The 25,221-nt window shown below is 34.4% G+C and overlaps 1 protein-coding gene across 2 annotated transcripts; it reads right to left on the reverse strand.

Moving 5' to 3' along the window:
• Positions 1–384: 384 nt before the first annotated feature.
• Positions 385–25,221, reverse strand: LOC149827693 (putative plant SNARE 11). 2 transcript variants are annotated; one of them, XM_090018213.1, is made up of 11 exons: positions 25,125–25,221; positions 24,874–24,959; positions 23,821–23,913; positions 23,374–23,467; positions 23,230–23,267; positions 22,242–22,333; positions 20,975–21,054; positions 17,270–17,326; positions 17,081–17,173; positions 16,742–16,816; positions 385–815 (listed from the first exon to the last, which is right to left on the reverse strand). In XM_090018213.1, exons 2-11 carry the CDS (start codon positions 24,948–24,950, stop codon positions 726–728), a joined length of 789 nt encoding a protein of 262 aa, XP_089874339.1. In that variant the 5' UTR covers positions 24,951–24,959; positions 25,125–25,221; the 3' UTR covers positions 385–725. The 2 variants fall into 2 exon arrangements, with proteins under 2 accessions (XP_089874339.1, XP_089874340.1); XM_090018214.1 differs by lacking the exon at positions 16,742–16,816.

Here is a 25,221-nt window from a genome sequence, read left to right on the forward strand (position 1 = left end):
TACAAAATCACAGGTGTCGCAAACATGCCCAAAATCTCAAGCATATGAAAGCTTAATCACATCTTGATCCAATTTTTATTTCCAAATTCAACAAAAAATGCATGACTAATGAACCTTACGGCAACCATCCTATTCCTCTTCAGTAAGCTTCTGTTGTTAAAAATCAAATTCTTAGAGTTTCAATTATAACCTATGGCAACAAGTATAAACTCATGCCCATATATATTTCCAGTGATCAAATTCTTGTTTTTACAAAACATGGGTGTAAATAGATCTTGCTCATAAGCGGCTTTGCCATTTTAAATGGCTACAGGAATTCATCATGTTTTTTCAAATACCAGACAAGCTCAAATGCAACCAAACTTTTTCTTTAAGGGCCATTCAACATCAGAAAAAAGAACAATATATAGTACATTCTGAATCAATATTTGTACACAATAAACCATTCTTTCCCCACATCCAATATGATAATACACCTGCCATAGCCACTGGTCCAAACATGAGAAAATATTACAAATGATATAGTAGTTAAAGGACAATAGACAGACAACAAAGGTTACAGAGACTGCCAATCCAACCTGATGTTAACTTCAGCCACAGGCCAGATAACAATAGCAGCTGCAGCTACAGCCACAGATGCAACAGCAACAACGAGAAGAAAGAATATGAAATGAAAAATAATGATGAGAACAAAGAATATGAGAATCAAAATTGTCATGCTCCAATCAATAGACATCCCAAAGAAGTTTCCGTCTAGCTACTGGAGGTGCGAATCCTGGAATATCTCGAATGTCTTTGTTGTGTGGATTCACAATCTAATAATCAAACAGCAAACAATTGATTTCAGAAAATTGAAATCTTGTACAAAATAAAAATATCAACTCAAATGGCATCAGCATAATTTTATCAATAAAACCAATTCGAGATTACTAGTATGACATGTTGAAATGAAATACAAGTGCCAAAAAACAATGTCACAAAGGGACTACAAGAAGGCATAATCAGACAGAGAAGAGAGAACTTAAAATAATAATGAATCTATATTATTGAAATGCTTGAAAAAGCATTAAAGAGAATAGGGAAGAAGTCGCCTTTATATACACAACAAGAGGGGCCAAGGGGAGCTCCCAAAAGAGTCGTTGGGAGCCCCCCAACGACTCTTAAGGGATTTCCTTTTTACCCCTTTAATTAACAAAAATAAAAATAAAAAATATAAAAATGTCCCTAATGGACATGTCTATTTACAAACCAGATTCCCCTAGTGGGCATTACAAAAGATATGTCACATTTGTGACCGTTGGGGAGAGTCCCAACTACTCTCAAGGGATTCCCCTTTTACCCCTTTAATTAACAAAAAAAATAGATAAAAAATATAAAAATGTCCCTAATGAACAAGACTATTTAAAAATAGATGAAAATACCAAATTGCCCTTAATGGGCATTGCAAAAGATATATATATATATAAAGACCAAATTGCCCTTAGTAAGCATTACAAAAGATGTACATATAAATATATATAAAACATCCATATATTTTAACACTCTCCCTCAAAGTGATAGTGAGATCATCGAGAGTTTGCTCAGTAGAAAGTAGAAACGGGGTGATGGCAAGGTTTTGGTAAAAAAATCTCCGAGCTAATACTCTGAAATGACATATGGTAGTTGAATGGTGTCCCGTAAAAAATCATCTTAAACATAATGACAGTCTATCTCGATGTGCTTTGTTCGTTCATGGAAGGTGTTATTGCTAGCAATGGAGATGACACTCTTATTGTCGTAACACAACTTTGAAGGAATAGAGATAATTGTTAAAATACATGTAATCTATATATATTTATATATATAGTTTAATATACCCAATAGGGGTATTTTAGTCATTTCACAAGCACCTGATAGGGGTACTTGTTATTTTCCCATTTTTGTATTTATTTTGCACTTTCTTTTTCTCTTTTTTATTTTATTTTTTTACCCACATAAGGGGCCCCACCATTGAGTCGATGGGGCCCCCAACGGTCACATTTGTGACCGTTGGGGGCTCCCAACAACTCCATGGGAAGCCCCCTTTGTGGCACTTCTTTTTAGGCCATAAGGCCACCCCTCGCTCCCTTTCATTTTGTATATATAGGGGTGCCCCCCTCTTGTATTCTTTACTCTTGAAAGCTCTCTCTCTTTTCAATAAGAGACATTTATATTTTTATGTTGTGTTGTCCCTTTGTGGATTTGGGTGTCATCTCTTTTGTTTGTCCATTGGTGGACATTATAAGTACTTATAGCACTCTTTATTTTTCCGCATATCTCGTTACAATAATGACTCACATATCTTTGAGCAGACTTCTCAACCAAACAAGTTTAGTTGTAGTTGTTGTCATCACCCTATGCTCAACTTTTGTGGAAGATAAAGACACATTTTGTTGTTTCTTACATTTTCAAGAGATTAATGATTCTCCAAGAAAAACACAATAACCTGTGGTAAAAATGCGATCATTAAGGTTACACCTTAATTAGAGTCAGTATAAACAATTAAATTAGGAGATGGAAAAATAGATAAGAATAGTCTTTTAGTTATGGATTCCTTCAAATATCGGATAATTCACATGACGACAATCAAGTGAATAGTAGTAGGAGCATTTTGGAATGGACTTGCACTGTTAATGGCACGAGCAATATCTAGCTTGGTAATAGACAAGTATGTTAGCGATCCAATCAATTGACGATAAAGAGTGAAATCTTATAAAAGAGTTTCATCATCGACTCTCATCTTGGCATTGATTACTTCTAGAGTCTCCACTTTTTTTTCGTTAGTTAAGCCAGACTTAACAATACTATCTGATGCAAGCTTTATTTGAGACAAAACATATCCCCGAGGAGAATATGCAACTTCAATCCCTAAAAAATACCTTATAAATTCAAGGTTAGACATATCAAAATTACTTTTAAGAACATTTTTAATAAAACTTAGTGCCCTTTTTATCATTCTCAGTGATGATCAAGTCATCAACATATAACAATAAAATAGTTACGTGATCACCTGCATTATTAACAAAAAAAGCAGTATCAAGATAATAAAAAGTAAAACCATTATCAAGAACAACTTTACTAAAGCGATCATACTAAGCTTTTGAAGCTTGTTTAAGACCATAAAGAGCTTTAATGAGTTTAATTTTTTTTTATCTCTATCTCAATCTCAAGACCCGACGGAGGATCCATGTAGACTTCTTCACAAAAGTTCTCATTTAAAAAAACATTTTTGACATCTAATTAATAGAGAGGTCATTGTTTAATAGATGCTAAAGCTATTAAAGTTCTTACACTAGTCATCCTCGCAACTAGAGAAAAAGTTTTTTCATAGTCAATTTCATATTCTTGTAGATACCCTTTAGCAACTAACCTAGCTTTGTATATTTCTAATGACCCATCACTCTTAGTTTTGATTTTATAAACTCATCTACATCTAATAGACTTTTTTCCTAAAAGGAAACCTACAATTATCCAAGTGTTAGCTTTGTTGAGTGCTTCTAATCCAAGTCTCATAGCATTAATTAAATGTTGATGTTGTTTGACATATTTAAAGTTGGAAGACTCATGATAGAAAATGATCATCATTAGACAACTTCTATAATTTGGAGAAAAGGAATCATATGACACAAATTATTGAAGAGGTCTACTACTACCAGAAGATCGCCTAGGTAAGAATTCTTCTACTTGTCCTTCTAAGGAAATATTTTGTGAATATATGTCAAAAGCATTTTGATGTTCATCCTCTCGCAGAGTATACACATGGATATCATTGAGATTCTCATTGTGAGAATCATCATTTTGATGATAATTGTATTAAACATTATCATAAATAATATCATTAAAATCTTTAGACTCATTTATAGGTAATAAGTCAAACAGAAAAGAGTAATCAACCTCTTGGGATTTTGAGATTCAAATCCATTTTGTTCTTCAAGAAAAGTCACATTTCTTGAAACATAAAGTTTGTTATTTTTAATATCATAACACCTATATTCCTTTTGATTTTCACCATAGCCAATAAAAGCGCATTCAAGACATTTTGGGAAAAGTTTGTCTTGTCCTTAAAGAAGAACAAATTTACAACAAAAAATTCTTAATCTTTTAAAATCCAAAGATATTTTGAATAACTTTTCAAAGGGAAAAACATTTTTTAAAGATGAGGATGACATCCTATTTATAAGATAAATTGCGGAAAGAACGGCTTCGGCCCAAAAGTTCTTTGAAACATTTTTAGAAATAAGAAGAGTTTTTGTTGTATCAATAAGATGCCTATGCTTTTTTTTTTGCAAGGCTATTTTGTTGAGGAGTTTTAGGACAAGATCTTTGATGAAGAATTCTGTTTTATTTAAGGTAGTTTTTAAATTCATTTGACATGTATTCACCTCCAGAATCGGATCTAAAAATGACTATATTGTTTTGAAATTGATTTTGAATAAGGATATGAAATTCTTTAAAAATAAAAAAAACATCGGATTTGTTTTTAATAAAGTAAACCCAAGTGTATCTAGTGAAATCATCAATAAAGGCAACATAACATGAATATCCTCCTTTAGACATAACGGGTCCGAATGGACTAATTCAAATGGTCTCTTGGAAATAAAGTTACTATGTAGATAAAGAAAATAATGCATTTTTTCAAAAATACAATCATTGCATGTAAATTCTTTTTCATTACAAAATCCCCCCCCCCCAAAAAAAAAGATACAACTTAGAGACACTAGGATGACCAAGCTTTTTGTGCCAAGTAACAATATCTTTAGATTAGACATTATTACAAAATGATTTTGATGACAAAGATAAATAATTCATGTAATATAGGTCTCATCTTCTATGGCTTTCCTCAATCCGCTTCTCAGACTAAAGATCTTGCACATAGTAATTGGTCAGTGAAAAAGATACACTACATACAAAATCGGTTATTTGACAAAAGAAGAAAAGATTTAAGTTTTGAAATAATCCTAATTTTTGGAACATAAAATTCTTTGTCTTGACTTAAAAAAAATCAAGGTTTCCCAGCCCTTTAACATCTAATAATGTTCCATCGGTCGTGGAAACGAATGATTTAAAATAGTTAAGACTTGGTTTGGATAAAAGATATGCATTTGGAGTCATATGAAAGGAGGTACCCGAATCAAGGATTCAGGAGGACATACCGGGAGTTGATGAGACCGCAACACAGGAGGTGGAAAGTGTGGAAGAGTAGTTTCTTATGAATTGTTGGAGAGCTTATGTAAGTTGAGCAATAAAATCCTTTATGTCCCCATCTCTTTTTTATTCTTCACTTAAATTGCTTGAACTATCTCCAACGGACGCCACTTTCTTTTTAAGCTTAGGACAATTGGGTTTAAGATGACCCGGTTCATTACAATGGTGACAAACAATTTTTCTTTCTCCACTATTGTTATTTTTCAAAAAATGAGAAGGTTTATATGTCCTCATGTTATTTCTTGGTTTAGATACCGCATGAACCTCATCAAAGTCTTTTTTAAGAGCCAAGCGAGTTTCTTCTTGGCATTAATCGGCAAGAATTTTACTAAGAAGAGTAGAAGCCATACGAAGAAGGGATCTTCTTAGTTGTTCAAATTTGGGATGAAGCCCATGAATAAATTGAAAAAATCCTTCTCTCTATTTGCTCTTGCCTCATGGCAATAGCACTTCCTTCCCATTGTGGTTCAAGGAGAGCAAGCTTACCCCATAGAGGAGATAAAGTACTATAATAGTCTTTAATACTCATATTCCCTTGTTTAGTTCCTCTTACTTTTTCTTGTAAAAAGAAATGTATAGCAAGATCCTTTTGAGTGTACATACCTTTTACGAAGAACCATGCTTCATTTGCCTTCTTAAATTTGGCTAGATTAACACAAATTTTGAACTCCACATTATTCATAAACGCTCACTTTCTCAATCTTCAACTTTGGATTGGTGTTCTTCAATAGCTTTTGCTTTTTTTTTTCATCACCCAAAGTTTTTTTTCATTCCCTTTCTTCTTGGTGAGCTTCAATTGTGATTCCGGAACGGTTCCAGGTACATGTCCCCAAAGTTTCTTGCTTTTGAGGTTGTTTTTCATAGTGACCGCCCACATTCTATAATTGGTCCCATTCAATTTGAATGAAATCAATCTTTGATTATAAAATACATTCCATGACTATCCAAGCCATTTGAGGACCGATTAGACTCTTAACTGCACTTGCACCAATTAGGCCCTCCAATTCCTAGGTTGATGAAGGCAAGTAGCATAGACTATCATCCAGATAATGATCATAGGTTGCTAAGCACCAAGAGGCGCCCTGTGTTGGCATGACAAAAGCACACACACACACATCCATCTATCTATCTATAAATGACCAAAAACACTCAAAAGCAATGACATTTTAAAAATATATAGTTGTTTTTAAGTGCATATTGTCTTTTATTTTTAGAGGGAGAAAAAAAGAAACACAATTTTTAAAAAATAAGAGTACTTAATTTTAGTATGAAAAGTGAAAGTGACATTTTTAACCTTATGAACTATATATTTTAGAAAATGTCACCAATATTGGGGTTGTTCAGTCATTTCAACCAGTTGAATGAACCAATCCAAGAGTTTTTTTTTTCAAAAGAAATAAGAGCCAACCCAAGAGTGTTATCAAACAACTTTCCATGTCTGCCCTATTATGTTGATAGGTCAACTAGCAACCCAAGACTGTCATCAAACAACTTTCCATGTCAGCCCTATTATGTTGATAGGTCCGCTAGTAACCCAAGAGTGTTATTGAACAACTTTTCATGTCCGTCCTATCATGTTGATAGTGTTAAAATATATGTATATATACTTATATATATATTTTTATATTCATATATATAATATATTTTTTACTCTTTTATTTTCTGTTATTGTCAGGGGTATTTTGGTTTTTTCCCCTTGTAATAGAATCTATCCTCTAGGGACAATCTTTTATTTATTTATTTTTGTTCTTGGTCCTTTTCCCAAAAGACCAAGGGTTCTTTGGGCATTCTCCCAAAGAGTCGTTGAAGCTCCCCATTGGTCATTTTTATGACCGTTGGAAGCTCCCAACGACTCCATGGGAGCTCCCAATAGCCTCTCTTAGTGGTTGTTTTATGTATAATTAGGGGTTGAACCCCTTTTGTATAGATAATGCTTCTCTTAAGCATTTATGCTCAATAAAGATGAATATTTTTTACATTTTTGTGCTTTTCTATTTAGTTCCTTAATGTTTTATATGCACTTAGTGCTTGTGTTGTTGCCCCTTGTTGGATATTGTTTTGTCCTATAGTGGACATGTGTTTGTGCATGTCGTGATTGCAATCTTTTAAGCCCTTAATGACATTGGTTTGTGTCTATGCACTTTTGTGATTTTAATCTTGTAAAGCCCTTAGTGGCATTGTTTTTGTATTTTTCGCTATCAAAGCCAATAAATTCTTCTTGGCATTTTACTTCTTTTGGGTCTTGGAATTCTTTGGTTCGAGTGCGTGCTTCGTGAAGGATTCATGATCGTTGTGTGGCTTGGATTTAATGAAAATATAGACCCGATATGTATCTTATATCTTTAAGTATTTCTTGTGTTATTTATTTCATGCATTATGCATGAAAAAATACTTATTTTCTTTATTGTTAATATATATATATATTATTAAAACAAAAAAAAAATCTATTTAAATGGTTTTTTAATCATCGTTGGACTTGTTTTTATTAAATATCTTATAAGACTTATTTATTTATTTTTGAGAAATTAGATATATGTATGTTTTGAAATCATGTTTGAATCTTAATTTTTCAAAACTTGCTTTATTTGATACATATGTATACAACCGTGTATGCTTGAGCATGTACTGTTGGCATTTAAATGCTTTATTTGAACAAGCCATGACTATAAATGTCAAATCATGTTCGTATTATTGAACTTGTTTTTGTTTTTTTTTGATAAATTGTTATATATTTTAAAATAATTTGACGTATTTCAAGATAATGATGTGTGTATTTCACAAGTATAATTTTATAAAATTTTGTTTGAACTTGTATTTAATATTTCTCTTTACTCTTGGTGTATTAAAAGTAGCATATGAAATGTTAAAAATTATGATCTAGCTTATAAAATAATTTTTATTAATATTTGATCCTTATGCACTTATGACTGCCTTACATGATGAATAAGATTGTTTGTTCGTGCATAAGGTATTGAACATAATTTCTTATGTGAAGTCATTCACTTTAATAAATGTCTTTTATGGGTCTTTTGTGGGACAATAGTTATGATATTAGGTGTTTATATTGTTGATTCTTTTTGTGGTACTTATAATTATGTTATTTGTGTCATGACATTATTTTACATGATTTGCATGTTATTTAAATATCGTGTTGCATACTTAGTTTTTAACAGAGTTACCGAAAATGCCTATGGAGTAGGGGAAGCGCACTTCCCCGAGATGTGCTTCGAAAGCGCAAAACGCGGTACTTTCGAAATGCGTGGAGAAGTGCATGTATAATTTAGGAAGCTGTGAACACCCCAAATTTTGCAACGATCACAGAAGTATGTCCCCCTTTAAACGAGTGCGTGTTTCCCTTTAAAGGGAAACATGTACCCCATTAAAGAGAAACGAGTTTCGAACGATGGACAAGTTTGCCCTTTTTTAAAAAAAAAATAACACATGAAAAAACAAGAAATTTAAAGAAAACATTTTCTTAAGAAGGGCAAAATGGACATTTTCAAAAACCCGTGAAAAAACAAAATTGAAAGGGGCATAGAGTTTTTGTTTTTCACCTAATCTTCATCCGACTCCTCCCTCTCTCTCTCAAGTTTTCGGCTATCGACGACCGACAACCTCCACCGACACCTGTCAACCTCTACCGAACGGCGATGAAGATGTTCAGGTATGCTCTCCTATCACTCTCTATCTCGATTCTCTCCATCTCTTCTCTCACGCACGACTGCACAAGTACCCACTCGGCCCGAGAAATCGTTCTGAAGGCTAGTGGTGGGTTAGACAACCTCCCAAGCGTGGCTCATTAGTACAAAGACTCCAAACCCCCAACGCAAAGTTGGACTCCATAGAAATGTTGTCTCTAACATTGCTAACCCCATTCCCATATCATATCAAGCATTTATTTGCACGAAATTTATTGACACAATTCTTTTGGCAATCTTAACTAGCATATCAAGTGCAAAATTATGTAGTATCATGTCTCTGTTAATTGTTAACATTATTTGCCCGTGACATAGTATAGTCAGCTTTTTCAAATTCTTCTTTACAGAAATTATGATTAGCACCAGTATCCACAACCACTTAGCACTTTTACCATATATGCTCTTTGTCTATTCTGTCCCATTAAAATTTCTGAATATTCTATGTATACCAAGCTTTTTATTTTTCCTATTTTGATTATTGCAAGTCCCATTGTGAATATTTTGTGTATACTGTATACCAAGGATCTCATTATTAGGAGTTAGTTTTTTGTCATTTATGCAAGAGAACAATTCTCTATGGTATATTTATGAGCTTAAATTTGCTAATTGAGCTCATCATCCCTATTAAGCATGAATTCTTTGATATACCGGGCCAGGGCACACCCAGGCTTGGCTCATTTACTCTATCAGAAGAGTGGAGCAACCTTAAATGAGCCGACTCCAACGGTCCAACCTGAGCCCGGGCATACCATATCCATTGTGCATCTCTAGTGGATACTGTTAAAATGTATAAACATACATGTATTGTAACTGAAATACCCAGCAAGGGTATTTCAGTCTTTTCATTGTAATAGGCATCATCCCATTAGGGGCTGACAACCCTTTTCACCTTTTTTATTTTTTGTTTTTTATAATTTTTTGTTTTTGACTGTTGGGCCAGCTCCAATATACTGCTCCCAACAGTCATAAATATGATGCAATATACTTTCTCATTTGACCCTTGTGTGGGTGGTGTGATTATTCAATTAAGGTGTGTGTTCTTGCATATTCATCGGATTCGATCCACTTCATTACATGGTATCAGAGCTTGGGTGTTCCAAAAGTCATTTTTAGAGAAGATCGTGACAATATTAAGAGAAGGATTATGAGCTTGGCAAAATACAAATCATGAATTGTTGCATCGGGAAGCGAACCACTTAAAAAAAAAGTCTTGGATTTTCTTAATCGTTCTCTCTTTCTTTTTCTTTCTCTATCTATCCACTTGTTGTAAATGGAGAATGAGAGGGAGGTAATAGTCGCAATTTTCGTACACCTAAATGACACTAACTATGTAATGTAGGCATCCATAGTAAAAACATAAAATATGAGAAAATAGACTTTGGGGATTGGTTGACGGCATCGAAAAAGAGCCTAAACTCATTCTTACAAAAATCGAGAATGGAAAAGAAGTTGCGCTTCAAGGAGAGGAAATGACTAAAGTTGTTTCCGACTATGAGAAAAGATGAAAGGAATGGAGAATGGGTCATTCCAAAATTATTAGATGGTTCATCAATAGTGTGGACATCCACAAGTGTTCTAGTTTGGCGAAGTTTGGCTTCGCTAGTGATGCATGAAAATACCTTAAAGACATGTATAGTCTTAATGATATCGCACATATATGTAACGTCCAAAACAAAGTAAGGACCATGACTCAAGAAGAGATGCGCATAAGAGAATACTACAATTCTCTCTCTCTCCTTTGGGATGAATTGGCTCTTCTTGAACCAAAGTAGAATTGCCAACAAGTTGAACTCCGCGAAAATCAAATCAAAGTGGAGCATTTCTATCAATTTATAAATGGGCTTAGACCCGAATTTAAAGGAACTAAATCTGCTCTTCTTCATAGAGGAGAGGTCTTTTCCATAGTTGAAACTCTTGAAGAATTAACGGTGGAACAAAATAGATTGAAAAAGCCATCCACTTCTAAAGATGAAGAATTTGTGCTTGCTATGTCAAAGCCTGAAAATCATACCAAGAGCTATAAACCACCTCATTTTTTAAGAAATGAGAATGGTAGAAATCACAACTATGAAAAGAGAAGTGTTCATGATTTTAAAAGGAGTGGAAAAATTATTTGTTATTATTGTTATGAACCGGGACATATCGAACATTTTTGTCCCAAAAGAAAGGAGTATCATAAAGAAAACAAAAGAGTGGCTTTGGTTGAAAGGAGTGAAATGGATGACTCCAAATGCATCGACTCGCTCTCTTTAACTCAACTAATGGAAACACTACAACCTATGCTTAAAGATAAAGCTACTTCTTATTCGGGAGTGGCCATATCTACAAGTGACAACCATGGTAAGACATCTTGGATCCTTGACTTTGGTGCTTCATTTCATATGACCCCTAATGAGTCTATATTGACCAAATGCAAGTTTAATCCAAATGATTCTTGTGTTTCAACTGTCGATGGCACATATTTGAAAATTAAAAGTTTTGGTATTTATCAAAAAACACCTATCTTTCACATACCAAACATTAGAGTAGTACCAAAATTAAATTTAAATCTTTTATCGGTTTCTCAAATTGCGGGTTATAGTTATAAAATAGTTTTTTCATCTAATGATTATCTAATATAGGATCTCCAGTCCGGGAAGCCGATTGAGCGAGGCCATAGAAGATGAGATCTCTATGTCATGGACAATCTTAAATTACCAAAACAACTTTTTTGTAATTTTGTGGAAAAGAAAAATATAGAAATTTGGCACAAAAGACTAGGACACCCTAGTGTGACCAAATTATAATTGTTTTCATTTCTTTCAAATTGTAAAGAAAAAAATTTTGTATGTGAAGATTTCATTCTTGGCAAAATGAAGTCTTTACCTTTTGGACCAAGACACCTTATAACTAAGAATCCATTTGAATTAGTGCATTCAAATGTATGGGAATCAGCTTCGGTCGTGTCCAAAGGAGGTGTTTCCTATTATATTGTGTTTATAGATGATTATAGTAGATACTCTTGGATATTCTTTCTAAAACACAAATCAGAAGTATTTGATTGTTTTAAAAAATTTCATAGTTATATAAAGAATCAATTTAAAACCAATATTCAGATCTTTAGAACTGATTCCGGGGGAGAATTTGTGTCAAAAGAGTTTGAAAATTATCTAGACCTAAATGGGAGTGTGATGCAGCGAAAGAGAGACTGAGACTTCACGACAAGGTTGCCGACGTTGCTACTCGTAAAACAGTGAAGGAACCGATACTGTCACGCTATGGGTAGACGTGATGACCTCAACCTTATCGATGCAGCGAGATGGGAATCGTCACCTTCACACAGGGGACTGACGATGAATTCGTGGATGCAGTGAGGGATTTGAAGTTGTCACATTAATGGGTGCCACGTTAATGCTCTTTGCTGTGGCGGAGGAATCGACGGTGGTCGGCTAAGGTGCTGACGTTATGCCAATTCTCCAAGGCACAAACAGTTGTGCAACATCAAGATACTCAATGGAAATATGACGCAGGGCAGCAGATGAATCAATCCAATCAAAAGTTTAATATAAACTCGATAAGGGTTACAAGGCTTAACCAAAAACATAAATGAGCAAATAAAAGAATAATAAGGAACGAGCTGGCTGGAATGAAAAGCTTAGCAAAAGATAAAGAAAAGAAAGGATGCTGCTGAATGAAAGCTGAAAAAAATATAATAATCAAATCTCCAAACCCAAGTAAAGAAAAAGAAGGAATGACAGTAAAGGCTGCTGCAACAAAACAAAGAACATTAATGTAGCTATCCAAAAGCTGTTGTAGAAGGTTGAACATGACAGAGAAAAAGGAACGCAGTGCCAAAAGAAAATATTGTTGCTGAAAACTTTAAGGCTGCTGCACAAAACCCTAGGAGAGGGTTTTTATAGTTGCTGGTGGATTCGGGTCTCGGGCCCAGTCTGGGACATTCCGGACCTGTTCTGCATCAGATTGTTCATCAAAAATCGTATTCATACACTCCTCAACAAAATGGACTTGCTGAAAGAAAGCACAGGCACATTATTGAGACCACTAGAACACTTCTAGTATCTAGAAATGTTCTAAAAGATTTTTGGGCCGAAGCTGCCCTTACTGCGGTCTATTTGATAAATAGAATGCCTTCAAAAAATATTGAAAATGTATCCCCTATTGAAAAACTTTGTAAAATGTATCTTGATTACAAAAGGTTGAGGGTCTTTGAGTGCAAGTGGTTTGAATGATAAACTCTTTCCTAAAGAAATTCATTGTGTGTTTTTAGGCTATGCCGAAAACCAAAAAGGATATAGGTGTTATGACATTGAAAGAAACAAATTGTATGTTTTTCGAAATGTTACATTCCTTGAAAATGAAAATGGTTTTAGTAAAGAAAAAATCCAAGAGAGTTGTGATTATTCGTTCCTCTTTAACCTAGTCAATGATAAATGTGAAAATACTCATGAAAGTAAAGATATGCATGAGGCAAATGAGAATGTAAGAAGAAATGTTGATGATATAGACCTATCTCACAATAATTTACAAACCTATGCTCGACGTACAGAAGGTAACCCACCATGTGCCCTAGAAAGATACTCTCAAAACCAAGAAGAAGATTCGTCTAGCTTTAGAAAACCTATAAGAATTTCAAAAGCTCATAGCAGATTTGTATCATATGATTCTTTTGAACCAAGGTATAGATCGTGTCTAATGGTCATTCACTCGTATTTTGAACCTCAATCATATCATGAGGCTAAACATCATAAAAAATGGGTTAAGGCCATGAACGATGAGTTAGAAGCATTAGAAAGAGCAAGAACTTGGGAAATCCAAACATTACCTAAATGAAGAAAAATTATAGGATGCAGATGGGTATACAAGGTAAAAACCAAGTACGATAGAACATTAGAAAGATATAAAACTAAGTTAGTGGCCAAATGATACAATCAAGAATATGGGATAGACTATGATGAGACGTTTGCCCCAGTCGCTCGAATGACCACTGTTAGAACTCTCATTGCTATAGCATCAATTAAGAAATGGTCTATATTTCAAATGGATGTTAAAACTACATTTTTAAATGGTAATCTCGATGAAGAGGTGTACATGGATCCTCCACCAGGCTTGGCATATGGAAAAACTCTTGGTTACGTAAGGCCTTATATGGCTTAAAACAAGCCCCCAAAGCTTGATATGATAGGTTTAGTAATGTGATAACACAACTTTATTTTAAATCTTGCTTTACTGATACTGCATTGTTTGTTAAGTCTTCTAATGCAGGAATGATGATCCTACTTCTTTACGTAGATGATATGATAATCACAGGAGATGATAAGCAGGAAGTTAACCATATCAAAGATGTGCTTAAAGTCAACTTTGATATTAGTGTGTTTTCATTACAAACTCTATTACTTTTTGCATTTTCTCCTATTATGCCTCTTATCTAAATGTCATTATATGTAAACAAGAAATGTTTGCTCTTGATTTAGTTGCTGATAGACTTGACTTTTTAGTATTATTATATATAAACAATAGATGTTTATTTACACCTTCGTGTGTGATTTTAGCCCATCGTTGACATTATACTCTTGATCTAGTCGTTGATACACTTGATTTTTTAGTGTCATATATAAAAAAGAGATGTTTTTTCATACCTTCGTGTGTGATTTTAAGCCACCGTTAGAATTATGCTCTTGTTCTAGTCGTTGATATACTTATTTTTAAGTATCATTATATGTAGACAAGAGATGTTTATACACACCTTCGTGTGTGTCTTCGGCCCTTTAGTGGCATGATGATTATGCTCTTGTTCTAGTTGCTAATACACTTGATGTTTGAGGTTTGGAAACCTAGTGAGGTAATTGCTTGTGGTGGTCAAACTATTGTTGAAATTTGCAAAATATCACTTCTTGATATTTGTGAGAAATTAAATCTCTTCATATTTTTCGCAAATTAGTGTTGATTTACAAATATCATTCTTTTTGTTATGTGGGGTTTTTTAAAAATCTCTCTTTGAAATTTCTAATCTTTTACTACTTATTTTCCTTATGGATAAAAATTTCAAGCATTTTTTGCATACTTGTGATGTTTAATAAAATCTTATTATTTATATTGTGAGCCTTCTTGTGTGTGCCCTTTTGTGAGTTTTTCAAAGTGTGTTCATTACGAAAACACTTATGTGTTGTCCACTTGATATTGGTGGACACTTTTGTTCGTAATTGAAGGCTATTTGGTTCTTTAAATTAAAATCATGCATTTTATGTACATTTTATTCGCCTTATGTGCATTAAATATACTTTAATTGCATGTTGGATATATATTTGTGTTTCATATTGATTATCTTGTTCACATTGTTGCATGTATAAATTTAATTAACTCCTCTTTTCTTGAGGGTTCTTTTTTTAGTGTTATACTTTATATGTATGTTATTTTAGTATAAATTGATGATATGGTTTAGTTAAAGAGTTTTTCTAAAAATTTAGAATATTATTAATACATCATTGTTTATCTCTTCTTGATAATTGATATGTTTTTTAGTGATTAAGTTCCCTTATGATTAATACTTATGTTTTCTTGAAAAATATGTTGACTTTGAGTCTATGATTGTCTAAATTTGATTTCATAAAAAATTCTCTTTTGAGGTATGCTCCTCGTATCTTTCTTAATGGTTATCTAATATTTCTAAAAATTATCACTACTTTTCATAAAAAAAATCCTTGATTATTATTCTTTTTCAAAATATATATATTTGTTTTGAAACTTCATAACTATTTGGTTAGAATACTTATTTTTTGTAGTTGGGACCTTTGTTTTATTTTCTCTATAAGTTCTTAAAGAAGCGATGGATTGAGAAAGGAATATCTTTGATGCATCATGAAGATGGAGATAGCCAATGAAGGTGATTGGGGATGATCACCAATAAAAGACATTTGAAGCCTTGTATTTGCAAAACTCTCTAATATATCGTAAAGATGGAGATTTTCATTGATGACACTTGAAGACTTGGACCCTTCCCATTGAATCTTTGTTGTATTTCCAAACTTTCGTTATATCACACCGTAAGTTTGAGGAGGGATGTTAAAAAATATGTATATATATACTTATATATATATATATATATATTCATATATATAATATATTTTTTACTCTTTTTTATTTTATGTTATTGTCAGGGGTATTTTGGTCCTTTCTCTTATAATAAAATCTATCCTCTACGAACAATCTTTTATTTTTTTTATTTTATTCTTGGTTCTTTTCCCAAAAGACCAAGGGCTTTTCGGGCATTCTCCCAAAGAGTCATTGGGGCAACCCAACGATCATTTTTATGACTGTTGGGAGCTCCGAATGACTCTTTGGAAGCTTCCAATAGCCTCTCTTAGTGGCTGTTTTGTGTATAAATAGGGGTTGAACTCCTCTTGTATAAATAATGCTTCTCTTAAGCATTTATGCTCAATAAAGATGAATATTTTTTATATTTTTGTGTTTTTTTATTTAGTTCCTTAATGTTTTATATGCAATTAGTGCTTGTGTTGTTGCCCCTTGTTGGCTATTGTTTTGTCATATAGTGGACTTTGTGCTTGTGCACATTGTGATTGCAATCTTGTAAGCCCTTAATGACATTGGTTTGTGCTTATGCACTTTTGTGATCGTAATCTTGTAAAGCCCATATTGCCATTGTTTTTGTATTTTTCGTTATTTCATTACTGATAGTTCAACATGTTAGTTATTGCAAGATACAAGGGTAATGTGATATATCTGTTATAGATAGCAAAAGGAATGAGTGGACAGGCCTTTTTTGCCTAGAAGAAAACAAAACGGGTAGTAAAATATTCTCCAACCTTTACAATGATGATGGCAATCACACCACAAAAAATGATAAAAAGCATGGCCATTATACACCGGTCCGTGGCAACCTACAAGAAAAGTGTAAAGTATATGAATACATGAACATTATCACATAGAATCATGTTTAAAGGTAAGCCAAGGCTAAATGCCAAGTTGATTCAGCCTCTAGCTGCCTTAAATGAAATTAGGCCAAGTCCCCACACAAAGACGAGGTGGCTGAGTGTCTGGAAGATTCAGGGCTATGTGTGACTCCATGCCAGACCAAGTCCAGAGTCAAGTCCCACACATCAAAAGGAGTAAGTGAAAAAGAATGTTCAGTTAAGAATACAAACCTGCCTACCAATTTCCTTGACGAGTTGAGAAGCCTTCTTGAGTGAGAAGTGAATGGAGTCTAGTTCATTGACAATTCTACTCATTTGTTCTGTCTGAAAATAACCATCAAATAACACAGTTTCATGATGCCATGATAAATGCAAAACAGAATTGGGAAGCAGATTTTTCAGTCATATAAGATCACAGACCTGTGCCTTGAGGGCAGCTGCTGTCTCTGCTCCAACATTGATCGTCTGTTCAACAACCTATCTCCCATAAATAGAAAATGAATGGGTTAGAACAGCAAAGTGGATATGAGCAATAAAATCATGAAAGCTCAAACATAATTATATACAAATTCTAAAGAGAGCCACCAATGTGATCAACTTGGAACTTATTAATCTAAACCATCTTAACCAGACCAATATTTCAATACATGGACATCTGGTCTGTAAAAGGATACCAACCTGAGTAAAACCGAGTTCCAGAAGAACCATATAATAGACTTTGGTATCTTGCTGTGGTTTCAGAGAAGAGAAAGAGGAGAATAGAGGAATAGGCAGGTTCTGAATTCATGTTTCCCCATGTGGGATCGTGTGGTATACTTGCTATTATATATCAATCAATGACAATAAATTACAGATTCTCTCTAAGTTTTAGTTTGGATTATTTTAGATCTTCCTCAGATTTCTACCTCTAGTTTTGCTAAAATTCCTAACCTTGTTGTTCTTTTCATAACTTCTCAAATTTCCACAAAAGTCTTGTTTTCTAAAAAATAAGAAAAAGAGAGAAAATAGAACCATGACTTAGGATTTTCAAAAAAGCACTAGTTTTCTTAGAAATTTTGGTGATTTCTCCCTCCTTTTCCCCATGATCATGGGATTTTCATATGGTTCTTCTAAGACTGTGAATTTCTAAAATTATAGCCTCATGTTTCTCGAAAACCCTTAGCATTTTCATCTTTCCAAACTTTTTAGGATCCCCCGAAGTTCTCATTTTTCCTCTATTAGTACTTAGGAATCCCTGCTATTTCCCAACATTTTCTTTCTTTAAAAGTCGAAGGATTTACAAAATGCCCATCCCAAATTTTCTAAGACTTTTCTTTTGACAACTCTCAGGATTCTCCCAAAGACTAAAAGTTTTCTCAAGCTCTTGTTTAGGATGCTAGATTTATTTAAGTTCTTGAATTTTCTTTTTAATGTTCTCATTTGCTCCTACATTAATTGTTTGCTCTTCTCTAGGTTTCATCCTTTTTTAGCAACAATGGTGTGGCTTACACCATCGGGGCTTGACTAGGTGTTCGAGGCTCAAGGTACGTGATACACAAAAGGGAATATCCAAATCCGATATAAAAGACTAAGTCTTGTTGGAGTTATCTCTCGTCAGTGGAGGAACAGCCCCAACTCATACGCACGTGATCTCGTTACTTTTCAAAGTGGAGGAAGTTCAAGATTTTGAAGAATTTTCAAAACAAAATCTACAAAAAGAGAAGTGGATGGGGATCTCCATCCTCATCTCCGATGTCCACAATGTTGCATTCACTCAAGAATGCATTGAGGTGTAGGGAATTGCAAGGAAAATGGGGAAGATGAGAGGTGTTGGGTCAATGGAGGATGAAAGGGAGATAATAGGAGGGTCGACTAGGGGGGGGGGGGGGGGGGCGATGGAGGGGGAGAAGGGAAAGGATGGGCTAGATTAGGTTAGTTGGGTAGGGAAGTTGAGAGATTAGAGATGGTTTGGGGTTAATTGAGTTGAGAATCTTAAGTAGTTAGGGTATGACCACCTAAGTCTAACCCTTTTAGAGTAGGGCACACTCCCAAAGAGATTCACAAGGAACTCTCTATTGCATTAAGCAATCTCAAGTAGAAACATGACATAATGAGTCAAAGGCTTGGGCTGAACCTTATATAGGCCACGTCCTTCCTAACAACCCCCGATACACGTGGTAATTACATTCATGACATCCCAGCCTCAAATGAATAACAAAGGATCAAAACACAAGTAGAATTTACATGACATGTTATGCTGCTCATATAGAGCCCAAGTAGGCAAGTCGGCTAGGTGTAGTGCATGTATCATTCCACCCTCCTTCAAGCTTTGCCTTGTCCTCAAGGCATGTGTAGAAACAGCCAATGACTTTTGGAGCTCTTGGATCCCAAACCTTCTTTTCCAAGGGTGTCGTCCATAGCTATAGTCGCATCCTTGGTTCATAGCGCAGCAACCCTTGTGTCTATTGTGGTGACCGAGTATCAAACCACCAATTACACCTCGATCTCTGAAACAGATTTCCTTCGCCAAGTCACACTCATATTCGGGTTGAGGCTTCTTCCCGAACACATGACACATACACTTTTATCTTCCTCCCAAATCAAATACATGAGAGCATGTTTTTGAACTATATGAGAGCAAAAGCAAAAACTCTAATGCAAGTGGATGTAGGTTACAATAAGGGTAAAGAGAAACACAAGGAAATATGAAACTTATAACCCAAAACCAAATTCAAGCATAAACATGAAAGAAAAGTGGTAGCCGATGGGCTAATCACAAAAAAGACAACACGGAAATCAGATCTGATATGTATGAATCAGATTCTAATAAAACAATATTCAGATCTGATATGATGTACAATATACTTTGGTATATCAGATCTGATCTGGAGAAAGAAATGAAGAAATATGCCTTGAGCAACAAAATAGAAGGAACGATTGCTTAACCAACAAGATAAGGGAAACGAATGGGAAACAACAATAATATGAAAGAAAGAACATGATGAGAGAAGAGGAAACAAGAACAAGATAGCAAAAATAATGATTCGGAAAGGCAAACAAGATCTATAAGAACATACCTTGGATAAGTCCCATCAATCGGCCTGGCGCTCTAATACCATAATAGACTTTGGTATCGTGTTGTGGTTCTATGTCACACGGATACTCCAGTTTGCCCTCCGTACCCGTGTCGACACGTGTCCCGTGTTGACATACGTCTGACACCTGGACACACCATTTTACCCTCCATACATACAAGTTTGTATTCAATTTATAATTTATAATTATATTCAGTTTATAACTTTATATTTTCAGTATATAATATTAGATATAGCATATATATAGATTATATTCAGTTTATTTTGTATTTATGTGATATTTAATATATATATATATATATATATATCCATGTCCCCGTACCCACATTTTTTGGAATTTCCATGTCATACACTCCGTACCCGTACCCGTACCCAGGTGACAGTTCTGGTTTTAGAGTTGCTGCAGAGAAGAGAAAGAGGAGAATAGAGGAATATGCAGGTTTTGAATTCACGTTTCCCAATGTGGGAATGTGTGGTATACTTGCCATTATATATCAATCAATGAAAATAAATTACAACATTGACCCCATATTAAATACAGCTCTTACATAACTGGAAGGGGTAATAACGGAATACAGAAAAGTAATAAAAGAACATCACCACACGTGAGAATCATGACAGCATATGGATCAAGTCAGCCACATTAAATCCGAGTGGATCCAGATCCAAGAGACGTCTCTGATCATGTCTCAATACCATAAAGATATTATCTGCCAGATTATTTTACTGGCAGTATATTTTCTTTAATTTAATTGATGTTTCATCTCCCTTCAGACACTGAGAATAAATTAGTACTGTTTTTCCTTCTCTTATGACAACAGTAGCCTGAGATCCATCAATCTTGCAGACTTCAATATGTTTAGCAAGTTATAATTCTCTCAATGGATGTATTGATTTAGCCAAGAATAGATAAATAATTCAACAAGTTATTCTTCTGAAAAAAAAAACCTTCAAGATTTGCCCCTCAGGGATTGAAGAGGTAAAACAAGTGGCTGGCAATTACTTCAGAGAAAGTACAGATAATATGTTTCGCTTTGTAAATGAATCTAACCTGTTTTGACCGCTCTATGGCTTGATCAGTTTCATCCATCATTCTGTTTCCTCTCTCCATCAACTGCTGGTTAGTCAGAGCTGCAACATCCAAGAGTTATACTTCCATGTTACAAAAGCACCTTATGCATAACTCAGTCCCAATATCTAATTTCATGTAAACTATAAATTTCCATCATACTAACATATTGATTACGAATAATGCTTCATTGATCTTGGTTTTGTTTCATTTATCTTCTTTCACAAAGGCTTGCATATGTACTGTTTGATAAGTTTCTGTTCTCATTAAGCTCTGCATCATTCTGTTTTTCTACTTCTAACTGTTGATTAGCGAATGTATGATGCACACTTCTTTCAGGCATCCCCATCTTCCCTAAATGGCAGGCCTTGGTGGAGACTGGTAATCGAGGTGGCTTTTTAGGTCCTAGAACAGATATGAAGAAAGACAGAAATATCAAAGAACTGTATTTAACATCCCTCCCAGTTGTGGGTTCATGTACTAAAACTTGCTACAATAAAATGAAATTGACTGATTTTTTCATAATGAATCACTTAAGATAGACTGACTCATTCACAGATTTCATTCAATCACTTAAGAATGGGTCACAATTTGAAATGTGCTGCATTTTGATTAAGAAAAACATAATCATTCATCTATTCTCACCACACCTACTAGAAATAAAATTGCCAAAAAAAATTCAACTACCTACACTTCGATCTATAGCACATAGATGGACTGTTTTATATTCTTGTCATGTAGTGATATTGCATTTATACAGATAACATAAACGTCTTCCTGTTATTTTTTCTAGGTGTATAATTAGCAACTTCATCTCAGTTGACACTAATGTGCTAGAATGCTCCTTGTTTTCAAGACTCCCCTTTAATAACAAACTGCTTAGACTCAACACCTGTGTGGAGGGGGTTGGGGAGCAATATTGTCAGTATCGATGCGTATCGTATTGGCCAGAAACCGATATGGTACAAGGCTGATTCGGCTTTTTTTCTAAAAAAATCAAAAAATGGTTAAAATTAACTTTTAGTATTTAAAATATTAATTTAATATTTTTGTGACACCTGCCATTTTCTGGTTGAAAGTTGAACAATTCAGTTCGATTCAGCTTCAAATCCGAATCGGCCAATTCACCTGAATCATTTTCAAAACTATTCAAGACCCGATATGATATTGACAATATTACTGGAGAGAGAGAGAGAGAGAGAGAGAGAGAGAGAGAGAGAGAGAGTCACATGAAAAGGAAGATGCTCACATGAAGCTAGTATAACATTATCCTCAGCAGACCCTTCATCTCCAGGTCCATCAAACAGGTCAACACGCTTGTTCTCAAGGGAACTTGAGTATCTATTCATCGATCACAAGTACCACATGAATCAGTAATTTTAGTGGATTACATTGAAAGAATCACACTGATGCAAGAAGAGATACTAACAAGAAAATAATAGTATCGATTATCCTAAATTCAGCATGAATACATAAGCAAGGATACCACAAGAAAATAACAGCTACCTATTCTGTTATAATAGCTCAAACAGTACCATAACTACATGGATGCCAATTTAGCAATACAAATAAAACTAGTGACATCTATCTTCTGTTTCAGTGAGCAATAATTTTCCAATGAAAAGTTTGCTTTCAAAGGTTGCCAATAACAGTTAACAGTTTGTCCTACAGTAGTTTTGACCACAGCATCCAAAAGTTTAAATTCCATGAAAGCATAGATACTCTTAAGAACAAGAGTCAGACTTGTAAAACAACACTAGAATTCATTGCTGGTCAGGAATCCTGAATCATTCAGAAGCAATATTCTGGAGACTCAATTTGAAAATGTCAAAATAATAAATATTTTGTTAGACGTTTCAATAAGATAATACTAGTCAGAATTTAGAAATCACTTATCCAATTCTGATCACAAGGAAAAATACCAAGGCAAATCAACCTGCTAAGCCGATGTACAGTTTCCGTGAGTTAATGGGAAAGCATGCATTTTCTTACATTTTTTAGTTTATTTTTGTTATTAAAGAGAAAGACCTTCTTATGATAATTTAATTCTTCTGCAACAAGTCATCAGAAGCAAATTATAAGATTCCTATTTATTTCAATAAAAGACATAAAGCTACAAAGATTGGAAATTATGATATGGCAATCAGATGCTTCATAAATGTTAATAGATTTGATTAAGAAACTCATCAGAGAAAATTAGCAGCATGAGGAAGGCAGAAAGGTAATAGTTTGCATACTTCTTGCGCAACGCAACATAGGAATTCAATTCTTTAATCTGAAAAAAAAGTGCACACACAAATCAGATTGATATTGGAAAGTTAGAGAACCAAGTTTGCAAAAAATACAGCATGTTTTGTCAGAATTAAGAAGTAGACTATCACCATTGACTGTTTTTTCTCACTGAGCATCTTGTTCATTTCAAAATCATAGCTACCCTCTTCTTCCTTAATTTGTTGATCAAACTCCTTAACAAGTCTAGAAAAAAAAAACAATGAGATCAGTCACAACATTAAGCAATGTATTCAAATACTTAATCACCTCCAGCATTTAGCAATATGAAAGACTCAAAAAACTAATGGTGAGACAACCTTGGAAAGCATAGAGGCACTTAAAAACCTGGAAGATCTGTAAATATTGCATGTCACTCTAGAGCAACCTAATCATATTTCATGCTAAAGGAAAAATAAAAAGGTGTTTACGTGGAAAAGGTGGATGTGCCTTTCTTGTACTTGAAAATCAGCAACTGAACATCACAAAGTGATACAATACTAGGTAAAGCAAAACATAGTGCTAAGTTTATTGACATAGCCAAAATGAAGGGAGCATACTTCTTACACTCACGCATCTTCCCTGTAAGTTCTTCTAATTGTCTGCTCTGCCTATTTGCATCTTTGATCTTATCCAACTTCTGAAACCCATTGCTGCAAAAGAAGGTGGTGCATACATTAACAAACAACTAAAAGAAATCTGAAAACAAAAAAAAAAATCTTCAGAATTGAATACCCAAAATACGTGCATTAGTTATTTCAACACTCTATACGCAAAGATAAACAAACACCATTCATCAAGCGTTATGATTTAGCTCTGGGAATTGTTATGTCAGAAAATTACAATTGAAATTTGAAAGGAAATCAAGAACATGAGAACGGAAAAAGCAATATTGTTCAACAGAAATCAATGTTTATTTACCAATTATCATTGAAGAGAAACATGGGCGCAAAAAATTTGTACATGCATTTGCATACCTATGCTCAATAAATCTCAGAAAAAGCGCTATCTTTCTGAATTAAACAAGCACACAACAACCATTGCACTGAGCAAACAATAGATTTGCATACTCCCCATGACCTAAAATCATCCAAACTAAAACTCAGTCAAAAATTTGTTTTTTTCAGGTCAATACTCAAAACACTACGTCCCTGAAGAAGAAGCAGATGGGAGAAGCAAGAAATGCATTTTCACATATGTTTTGTCAAAAAATGGTTTAAAACCACAAATAATAACTCCAGAAGTGGGGGAACTGCATTTTACAATTTTCGTTTTCCCTCTGAAGCCAGATAAAATAAAATATGACCGAAGGAAATTCAATCGAATGCAATACAAAAAAATGTACAAGAAAATTCATACATTGTCCACGACCAACTCAACATTATCGAACCAGCTTCATGTTTAACACTGAAAATCCTCAAAAACCATCCTTTTGAACCCTAACCCCACCCCCCCCCCCCCGGAAAAAAAAAAAAAAAAGATCGTGGATACGTAAATAACCTCATGCACATGAAATCCTCATAAAATTGTCCGTAAAAAAACATGAAAAATAAAAATCTTCAATAAGAATATCAATGTAAATACAAACAAAATATATACAAGTCGGAGCTTACGATAATGCCCGGAAGATATCGGTGATATGCCCATCGAGTTCGGCGAGGGTGCCGCTGACCCCCGACATCGGATCCATTAGTTCGATCTGCGTCGAAGCAAAAACATAGAATCCGTCAAGAAAAATCACCAAATGCGACCAGAAACGCCGTAAACGATCAATCCGACCAAGTTTTTCTTGTAGAAATAGCAATTGCAGAAGCCTAGGCACGCAACAGAAGAGAGGGAATGGAAGGGAAAGGGGGAAGCTCACCAGGAAGATGGAGATCGACGGACGGCACAGCAACTCGCAGAGGGATCGGGCGGTGGTCCCGCTGCGAAGGGGAGGAGGGAGGTGGCGAGGCCTTTCT

This window comes from Nuphar pumila, chromosome 10 (genome assembly GCF_984573655.1).
Source record: "Nuphar pumila chromosome 10, dmNupPumi1.hap1.1, whole genome shotgun sequence".
Taxonomy (NCBI): Eukaryota; Viridiplantae; Streptophyta; class Magnoliopsida; order Nymphaeales; family Nymphaeaceae; genus Nuphar; species Nuphar pumila.

Excerpts from the sequence above, each read along its gene's own strand:
- LOC149827693 (XM_090018213.1), bottom strand. The coding sequence starts at position 24,950 with ATGGATCCGATGTCGGGGGTCAGCGGCACCCTCGCCGAACTCGATGGG. Across the intron at positions 23,914-24,873 it reads GATATCTTCCGGGCATTATC|CAATGGGTTTCAGAAGTTGG; the intron begins GTAAGCTCCGAC and ends CTTCTTTTGCAG. Across the intron at positions 23,468-23,820 it reads AAGATGCGTGAGTGTAAGAA|ACTTGTTAAGGAGTTTGATC; the intron begins GTATGCTCCCTT and ends TTTTTTTTCTAG.